The 10,276-nt window shown below is 40.7% G+C and overlaps 1 protein-coding gene across 6 annotated transcripts; it reads left to right on the plus strand.

Annotated features, from left to right (window-relative positions):
* Nucleotides 1–643: 643 nt before the first annotated feature.
* On the plus strand, nt 644–8,518 carry im:7136398 (schwannomin-interacting protein 1). 6 transcript variants are annotated; one of them, XM_067492682.1, is made up of 8 exons: nt 645–1,422; nt 2,109–2,178; nt 2,301–2,503; nt 3,940–4,046; nt 4,249–4,330; nt 5,033–5,248; nt 5,563–5,680; nt 6,816–8,518. In XM_067492682.1, the coding sequence occupies exons 3-8, from the start codon at nt 2,309–2,311 to the stop codon at nt 6,908–6,910; spliced, it is 813 nt and encodes a 270-aa protein (XP_067348783.1). In that variant the 5' UTR covers nt 645–1,422; nt 2,109–2,178; nt 2,301–2,308; the 3' UTR covers nt 6,911–8,518. The 6 variants fall into 6 exon arrangements, with proteins under 6 accessions (XP_067348786.1, XP_067348783.1, XP_067348787.1 ...); XM_067492686.1 differs by having other exon boundaries at nt 5,566–5,680; XM_067492688.1 differs by having other exon boundaries at nt 648–1,422; nt 5,033–5,167; nt 5,566–5,680.
* The last annotated feature ends 1,758 nt before the right edge of the window (nt 8,519–10,276 follow it).

The following is a 10,276-nucleotide window of genomic DNA, read 5'->3' on the forward strand; positions in this document are numbered from 1 at the left end:
AATGTTTCCCTCCTAAAGTATCGTCATTGTGTTTTTCTGTGTTTACAACATAAAGTACAATACAAACCAAGATGCATTTATTTTTTCTACTTCTTTGAACTCAGAGCTGACAGATCCAGTCGTGTTCTGTAAGTACCGTTTAAAAGTGCTCACACATCTTTTCCCTTTGCGCAGATTGTGCTTCTCGCACTTTTTGTACATGAGAAATAAGTTTTGGCTTATTCCAAGTTTCAGTGAAACAACTGAAAAGCACTTTCTTTAACCAAACTAACATCAACTCTCTCTGGATGAACACATGCGTCCTCGCATCCTGCTTTTTGAAATAAGGGCCCAATGTGTGCGCGTCCCACGTCAGAAAGACACGCAGCTCCATCAAGGAGACGGGAAACGAGGACAGAGTGTGTCCCACTGAGAGCAGGCAGTAAAACATGAATAAAGTGTGTGACTCTCCCTGAAATATCTAAACGTGAAGGTTTTCTTTCTAATTTGCTGATTACTTATGTTCTGGACGTTCGCAGTACTTCATAGAGTACAGAGGGACCTTCATTAAGGACAGTGGCCATTTTGTCTCACTGTAGTTGTTTCACAGGTAAATAATGCGGCAGAGGAGTTAAATCAAACTATAAATCACAAATAGTCCAAACAGGGAAATGATCAGAAACTAACAGAACCAGGAAGTTCTGTGGAGATTCTGTGGATTATCCACATTTTGTGGATGCTGGAGGAGGATACTTTGGAGTTTCCTTTGTTGTTGTGAATCCTCAAATCCTCCATCTGCTTCGAGTCGTCATCTCCAAACTATGGTGAAACAGGACACCGGGGCTCGGTTAACCCCTTCAGAACCAGAACCAGGCACGAGGCCGCGTTCAAAGCTCGTTTTTGTCTTCAGCCGGGACGGAAACTGTCCCAGCAGTTCTGACCTGAGCATGATGAGTTAGATTAAATCACTGACATCAGTGTGTTTGTGTCTTGTGTCCTCTGGTTACTTTGTGTCTCTGGGGTTGTGTGTGTGTGTGTGTGTGTGTGTGTGTGTGTGTGTCCTTTTATGGAAACTCTCGTGTCCCCTCCGGATCATTTCTATGTGAAACATGTCGAGTCTGTGCAGTTTTGACTCAGCTTCTCTTTGGTGACACCGTGTCTCTCAGTCCGCATCAGTCTGTGGTCCCGGTGGGTCCGGACCCTCCTCCTCCGAAGACCCGAGCTTAAAGTGGGAGAAGCGGAAGGGGTGAGGAAGGAAGGAAGCAAGGAAGGAGGAGGGGGAGAAAAAGGAAGAAGGTCCTGCCTCCTCCTTCAGAAGGACTTAAACCACTTTTAGGCCACTTTCGTTTCTCCCAGCCGAACTTTAACGGTTCCGTAAAACGGGTTTTGGAGCAGCAGAGCTGAGGGACTGAAGGAAGTCGCCGGAATGTGACTGGGAGGCGGGTAAGAAGTTTCGAGCTGAGCCCGCTGCTGGTAAACAACTTTGGGGAACCTCAGCTCCACAGCCCGGAGCTCAGGATCCTTTAGTCCCGGGTCAGAGACGTTTAAACCGCAGCTGACTGACACATGTGAGGAGCTGGTACTTTACTCTAAAACCGAAAAGCTGATGGAGACTCATCGTCTGCTTATCTAATGGATTATTTGACCAAGAGTTTGATCGCAGTACTCAGATCCTCTACGTAAAAGTACCAGTACAACACTGCATAGTACTCTATTCTACTGCGTTTAAGTAATTAACAGTAGTCAGTAGATTATTATTCATTAAAAAAATAATTTAAAAAGTATTAAAGGGATTGAAAGTACTGCAGCCACATTCAGACTGTGTGTGAGTCATATTATCAGATTATTAACACTGATGATTCTTGTATTTTACATAATGCTGCGTCTAAAGATGATCTAACAGGCTCTGCACGTGCATTTTGAATCAAATAACTAAAAAAATCCAAACGTTTGTTACTATTAGCAGAGGCCCTGTTTTCAATCATCTGTAAAGTACTTTGAACTGCATTCATCTGTACAAAAAATGCTTAGAAATAAAGGTTTGATTGATTGATTAAAAGTGAAACCCCTACAACCTCCGCGTTATCTGAATATATATTTAAGATAAAGTCTGTTTTGTGATCATCTAGATCAGCTTCAACATCAGACAAAAAGTCAGTTTGATCATTAATGACTTTGCAACAGGAGTCTTAAAAATAAGTAAGTAGTGCTTCACATTTTACATGAGGTCATATTTTTATTTGCCTGTATGTTTTTTTTAAATTTATTTAAAGCTGTTCCTCATCATTTCCTCCTCTGGATTTGTTCTGCTTCTTTTGCAGAGAGGAGGATGGAGGGAGAGAAAGAGACGGCCGAGGAGAAGGAAGAAGAGGAGGAAGAGGAGCAGGAGGAACAGCATCACTGTCACATCGCAGCTGCGTCTTCTGTAGTGAACCAGGACCTTCCCCTCATGCACTGGGAGGACTTGAGCCAGCGGATTGCTGAGCTGGAGAAACAGGAGCAGGAGAGAAGAGAAAGGTCAAAGGTCAGTTATGAAAAGGACAGACTACATTTCCCATAAGGCTTTTTGCCCTCCTTCCCCTAAGAAGTGAAATATGTGTCAGTCAACACAATTTTCCAACGCTGGTTTCTTCAATTTGTTGAGGCAAGAAGTTTAAAACGGCTGAAGATGTGAGAACAACGTGCCAAAAGGCTGCTGACTGATTTTTCTCTTTATCATGTAACATCTATCACGTCAGATCTTGCAGAAACGTAACTGCACATTTTGACAGACGCAAAATGCTTTTAAAGACCTGAAAAACCCAAAGACAGACTCACCAGAGTCATGTGCACAACAACCACAGAAATGTGTAAAATGACTAGAAGATTCACAAAGAGTCAAAATGATCACAAAGAAAAGCAAGAAAACACACACACACACACACACACACACAGAGATGCTCAAAACATTAATAAGATCCAGAAAATGACCACAGGGAATCAGAATGACCAAAATATCTGTGCAGCAACAATAACAAAGACTTGCAAAACAGTCACACAAATATGAAAAAAGACCCCAAACATGTGGTTAATAATCACAGAGGCAAACAAACACATGGCAAGTTCTGAACAATCACTTCCCCGAGTCTGTGGGAGTTGGACCAGTGTAGGAGCTGTGGGGGTCTGAGCGGTTATTTATTGATACTGTTTCATGTGAGAATATTTACAGATGTTTATTTGGTGTGAATAAGCAGTGCAGTTATTATGCTCACTTTATTTTTGCCCAAAACAGGACCCTGTCTCTAAATCTGCTTCTGGGTGTTGGTTTGTGTTTGTGTCTTTAAACTGAATCATAAAACATTTTAATTCTTTCTATAAATGTGTGTAACACATATTTCATATATTTCATATTGTTATGGCAGCAGCTTGTTCCTCAGGATGAGCTGCTGTGATAAAATATGATAATAAAGCAGCATTTTATTCTCAGAAACTATTTGTTACACGTGTATTTATTTATTAGAAAGGCTTAACACGTTAGTGGATCGCGTCCTCGTACTTTCTCCCACTGCTGTGTTTGTCTGGGCCTGATCACAATGGGAACATGTTTGTTGTGTCTGTGAATTCACTGCTCAGAGTGAAACTGTGTAATTCACCCTGTGGAAGGAGCTAAAATGAGAACAGTTCACAACCCGGACGTTCAGACATTCTTTGTGTGGATCGTAGCTGCATATTTGTTTACTCTGGGGTGGTGCAGAGAAAACGTCTCCGCACCAGTTTCCTTTCTGGTGATGGTTTCATGTCTGCCGCTGTTGACTTGTTATGGATCTGTCAAAGTGTTTGAACTTTTTAAATTATGTTTTCTTCATCTTAACTTGGCTGTAAAGAATCACACTTTGTTTAGGGATGTTTTAATCTGTAGAATTCCATCAGACACTGTAATAAAACCACATTCATAGATCAGTCCCTCCTGTCTTCCTACAGAGGGGGACGGGGCTGAGGACGGAGGAGGAGGAGGGGGTGTGGAGAGACGTCTGGAAAGAAGAAGAGGAAGACTTCAGGAGGTGTCGAGTCGCTGTTGTCACGTCACGGTAACACACAGCTACACAGTTAAAGCCTCTAAGCCTCAGCACATTTTCAGTTTACAGCATCATTTAATAAGTATGAATAAATTCACCATAAAAACAGTGATGTGTTTAAAGCCTGACAGTTTGCTGTGAGAGTAGTTTGGCCGAGCTGTCTAAAAGCAGCACTAACACAGACCCCCTCTCATACATGTGGACATGTTCGCAGATTTCACAACCACAGAAACCTGCAGCTGTGCTTCATCAACAACAGCGACAGTGAAGATGAGGAGGATGTGTCCAACAAAAAGGTACTTTTCCTCACATTATCCATGACCAGGACGGTAACTCAAACTCATTAAACACACGTTAAACTGGAGTAAAAACACCCACATCTTCATAAAATCCAGAGGTCCGAACAGAAATCAGCTTTTCTTCTTCAGATATTGTTTTCCATCGCATGAATTTTATGCTTTGGACAGTTTTTGCCACAAAAATCAACTTTTCATGCAGATTACTTCCTAAGAGTTTTCAGGGATTTTGTGTGCGTGTGGCTGACGTGTTTTTAATCGTTTTTATACGACAGCAGAGATTTATGACACAGACAAACAAGCTGCACACTGACAGACATGAAACCGACATGAGTAAAATCTATTGATCGCTGGTTGTAGGGGTGTTGGAGTGGTTAGAGCTGCCACTTCACAGCTACAAGGTCGCCAGTTTGAACCCCTGGCCGCCCGCGGCTGGAAACACACCTTCATTTACTGAGGGTGAATTTGTTGGTGAAAATGTTACATATTCTAATGAATCAGAGACAAAACCCTGGGAAACCTGCAGAGGTGGTGAGTAAGAGCGGAGTTCAAGACTGACTTGAATCAAAATGGCACTAAGAATGTTTGCAGGTGACAGCTGAGTTCTAGGGGAAACACACTGAACACGGTGAATATGTATTTTCATGCTGTTAGTTTGACAGAATTGGACGAAGATTTTAATTTACCTCTACTCTCCACCAGGTTACGGGGACGGGACACAACGGCTGCCATGCTGCCGGGCTGAAACAGGAAGTGGCCACGGCTCTAAGGACGCTGAGAGACAAACTGTTGGCTGAACAGAAGGAGGAGGAGGATAAAAAGTCTACAGCTGCTATGGTGCTCAAACACACAGAGGGTCTGCACAGCTGCACAACATGTATAGATGGTCATAACAACAAGCACAACTCACACAAAAAGGTCTAAAAGTATTCAATTAAGTTTAGGACCTTTTACATAGAATACAAAAAGTACTTTATTTCAGTGACAAAACAATTAAACCATGTTATCATCGTAACTTTTGCTGCTCAGACAGATGGAAACATGTGGTGGGATGTCGGAAACTGAACTTAATATCATAAGGAATGATTTACCTTATTGGTCAGACTGGAATTAAATAATGTGAAGTTAAATGTTCTTAGAAAGTGTCATGTTTAACTTTCTGAACATGCAGTTAGAACACTCATGTAATAACTCATGGTGTGTGTGTGTGTGTGTGTGTGTGTGTGTTGCAGCAGCTGGCTGGAAGCAGAGGTGTATCCAAGCGGAAACATCTGGAGCACTGGGAGCTGCGGGATTGTTCGATGCAGCAGCTCAGCAGCTTGAGAGCATCACTTCAACAGGAAGTCCACAGTACGCACATACACACACACTTTAAAAGTAATTGGACTGAAACGCTTGCAGTCAAAACAAAAAAAAAAACACATAATTGTATTTAATATTCAGTGAAAAATCCCAGGTGATGCTCTTCCAGAACTTCTCTGCAATCACAATTGGTTGTGGGGTGTTGCTGCCTCTAGTCTGGTCTTCAGCAGCTTAGTTGGACTCAGATCAGGGCGCTGACTCAGCCAGTCAGCTAGTTCGTCTTTTTACCCTGAAAGGCTTTTTGGGAGGGAGAATACACAGAGAAATTACCATGAGAGGAAATGTTTTAGGTGGACAGTAAAATGTGCAGTGAGTTAGTCTTTTAAAAATATTGGGAGTGAGTTCATTCCACCATCCTGTCGGTCATCGCGAGCTGAAGAGTTTTACTTGGTGTGTTTTGTGTGGTCCTGGGACCACCAGACCCTTTGCATTGACAGAGTGCATTAGGTAGGAGGATTGTAGACCTGGATCAGGGAGTTCAGGTAGGAAGGTGCTGTTGAGTCGACCACTCTGTAGGTGAGAGCCAGAGCTTTGAACCTGATGAATTTAGTGCACAGATGTGAACAGTGGTGGATCATCTGCAGGGTTTGATCGTGCTGCTGGGAGCCCTGTCGGCAGGACATTCCAGAAGTCGGGAGAAGATAAGACCAGTGAGCTGGGTTGCATATTCAGAAAGGTGGAGTCTGATCTTTCTGATGGTGTAGAGGACAAATCTGCTGCCTTAGAGACAGAGGAGATGTGGTCATTGAAGCTCAGTCGATGACCTCAAGTCTTAATGTAGATCCTGTCTTGATGCTCTGATGCTGTGTTGTAATGAAGTTCTGGCTGGGAAGACCAGAATTCGGTCTTGAAGAGGTCGACCTAAAGATGTCTTTCACTCATCCAAGCAGAGATGATGAGAGACAGGCAGAAATTTGTAAGGAGACAATGGAGACACCTAGTGGATAAAGGACAGGAAGAGCTGTGTGTCATCAGCATAGCGATGATAGGAAGTGTGAGTGGATGATAGAACCCAGGGATGTGCTGTAGACAGCAGGTCACTACGGTGGATGAGAGGGTGGATCAACTAACTGCATTTGAAAACTTCAGTCACAGTTTTACCGTCTTGTTGCTTTTGTTGCAGCTCTGAGCTCTGAGTTGGTGGCCCACTTGTTGGTACGAGACCAGCTGAGGACGAAGCAGGACGCCATGCTACTGGACGTCCAGGACCTGACCTAACATGGGACCACAGACTGGACGGTCCGCACAAACCCCGAGCCATCTGGGACCAGGATGGGCTGCTCATCCACATCAACCCAGCATTTGTTTACTTATCAAACTAAATAATCAGAGCAGCAAGAGGGAGCTGAAAGATAAAGGACACACGAATGACATGTTACTGATGGGATGAGACAACACAAGAGCTGGAACATGACTGCAGCTTGTTAACAAATGTCAACAGCTCTGTTGGATACTGGGGAAGAGAAACTCTCAATATCTCCACTCATCTTCCGGCTAATGAGCAACGAACTGAACTATGAAGTTTGTGAAACAGCCGAACTTTGGTTAGGATTTTCTTCAGCAACGTATTTAATTAGTGTAGTGATTAAGCTTTGGGCTATTAAGCTACTCAGGATCTGTGCTTTTCAGTTCTTTGTATTGTGCCTGTAAATGAAGGTAAAGGAGGAAGAAAAAGTCAAGATGAACTGGAAAACCAGTTATTACACTTAAGGGAACCAGAAATTAGTTTTGGTGTCTGGAGTATTAGCAGGTGAAAATTCATGATTGTCAGGGGAAAAAAGAGTTTTATTTCAGTCTGTTTACATTACACACACAGACACACACACACACACACATTTCCCAGAGCTGAACCTCATGGAAAGATGAAAATCTTCCAGGCTCAACTTTGTCTGGTAAAAACTGCATTCACATACTGCTTATTTGCAAAAGCCAGTTTAAAAAGAAAAGCAAAAATCAGTGCTAAATTAAACCAGTTTTATGTGGGACACACAGATTTTGTGGTGAAGTCTCTGCAATCAGGTTTTAAAAAGACTCTTTTGTATTTGCTAACAGAAAATAATGTTAGAAAAGTCCACAATGTGCCTTCATTTCCTGCAACTCAGCATCTTTTATGAGGATTTGGCTCCTTGACTGACAAAGGAAAAACATTAATTTCTATGCAAATGAGGGATAATAACTTATTTAATTTTATTGTGTACATTCATTGTGTGTGTGATTAAAACAAGCGAGCAGTACACTCATACAGCCTGTGTAGCAAAACCACTTACCTAACACCATTGTTACTTAAGAAACAAATGTTTTGTTTTGTTATGTTTTGCCATCATCATATTAAAGCAAACAAATGGTTTTATTAATTTTGATATGTTTTCAGTACTGAGTAGATTTCAATTTTCTCAACCACGATTCTATGTCTCAGACTAGAAAAGGCGATTGAATGTAATGCTAACACAGCCGAGCAGAAATTATTAGTTAATTTATCTAAAAAAAGAGAGAAACTGTTATGATTAGTAATTTTTAAGCAAGAATAGTTTAACAAGGAGAAATATTCTCACATTCCAGACATAAGGGACTTGTATTCACATTGGCAAACATTTTTTTTTTTACCTATAATCCTCTTCTGTACGTTTGGATCTGAAAAGTTGTAAAAGGCATTTGACAGTTTTACAGATTCATTAAAAACGATAACAGGCAGATTAATTATTCCTCTTTAAATCCTGCTTAACACTTCAGGTACAGTCAGCAAATATTTTACTGTTCGCTGGGGAGAAACAAGGGAAAAAATATGTGATGATGATGAATATTGCTTACATTTTAACTTGATGTTTATGTCACCACCTGATTTTCCTCCCAAACACTTTTTAAGCCCTTGAACATTTTAAGGATTTGTTTTTGTCTGATTGCAGCAATTTATCATTGGTTTATGTACCAGGTCTTCACATTCACATTGTTTGAAAAGTTCTTTTTTAACCACTATTAGCAGTGTCTTCTAGTGCCTTAAAGAAATGATATTTTGATACTGATAATTTCCACATTCTTGTACATTGATCTGTGATAAGATGCTGAATGTCATATTAATGGAAGGCAAAGTATTGTTACAGTTTTTATTTTTTAAATTGTATTATGAGTATGAGTGTCAAATTAAAAAAGCCTAATTAATGTGATTAAACATCCAGTCTGGGGGATGTAACACAGTGATAATGATGAGAATCCAAAAGTGCTGAATTCTAATAATATTAACGTGTTAAAAAAAGGAACATAGTAAACGTCTGTGTTCTGAATTTCTAACAGAGGAGTGTTGTCGTACTTTTGGAATACGACTGTTTTCTCGGCTTGACAATTAGCACGTCTGCATGTAGCCACTGGAAAACATATATTGTCATTAATTTTTCCAAACACCGTTGCTTCCTATGATTTTATTGCTCATCATTTTCATCTCCATCGACATTTTAGCCAAAGAAGAGAACGGGTAACACACAACGTACAAACAATTCGAGCTCCGTCCTCCCTGACACTGACTCAGCTGTAGCATTTTCACGCTTTCTCCAAAGAAGCCATTTAAAACTCCCTTCAGCAAACCTGTTAACCAGCACGAATCCTTCATCCACTACTGCATAAAGCCCGAACAGCCTGGCTGCAACTATACAATTGTCCTGTGATGAAATAGAACCGTGCCAGGAGTTTTCTGTGCTTTGTTTGAAAAATCTAAGCAATTTTACAAATATAACTTATAAATACATCAATACAATATGAACTAAAATTCATTAGGTGTCTGTGCCTCATTAAATTATCTCAACGCAAATAAAATGACCTGTTACTTACTAACTTTGAACTCTGCGACGAATCTATCAAATAAAAGGGGTTGTTTTTTTTCATTATCCGTAGCAGGTATTTGATTTGTAATGAGTGATCTGATGTCCTGACCATGTGTCTTCACACCTGTGCTACCTGCTTGCTGGTCAAACACTAAATGTGTTGCTGTGTTTAATTACACCTTTGACACAAATTCAGCGTGTTCATTGTTTACGAGGCCAAGCTGAGTATTTACCTTATGAATCAGAGCTAATGATGATGATGATGAGGATGACAAAGGGAAGGGAGCAAAGGGGTTGGAGGTAGAGGAGGAGGGGCTGATGTCACTTTCTAATTAAAGGCTCCGATGAGAAGAGGCAGAGCGGAGGAGAAAGGACACTAACACATCTCAGCAAGAAAAGGTGACTGATTTCATTTCTTCATTTCGCTTTTTGTTTTAATTGAAATCAGAAAGCAGTGACTGATTAGTCTCTGTCCAAATATTGGCTGCTCCAAAAGGAACATTTTCTGATGTTTTTATTTCTATATTGTTTTGTTTTAAAATGCAATGTAACATATTCTTCAATGTTTCACTGGAAAATTACTTTCATGTTACTACTGTTCATGTTCTGCTTTAAATATAAAAACAGTGCATGATTTTGTTGAAACTTTATTATTGTAGACAAACACAATTGCTGTAGCTTGAGGATAATTTGCATCTACAGAAACTAGGCTGTGTGCAAAAATGACAAAGCAGAAATAATGAAATCTCATTAATTAGTTCAACACATGAAC

The sequence above is a fragment of the Channa argus genome, chromosome 22 (genome assembly GCF_033026475.1).
Source record: "Channa argus isolate prfri chromosome 22, Channa argus male v1.0, whole genome shotgun sequence".
Classification (NCBI taxonomy): domain Eukaryota; kingdom Metazoa; phylum Chordata; class Actinopteri; order Anabantiformes; family Channidae; genus Channa; species Channa argus.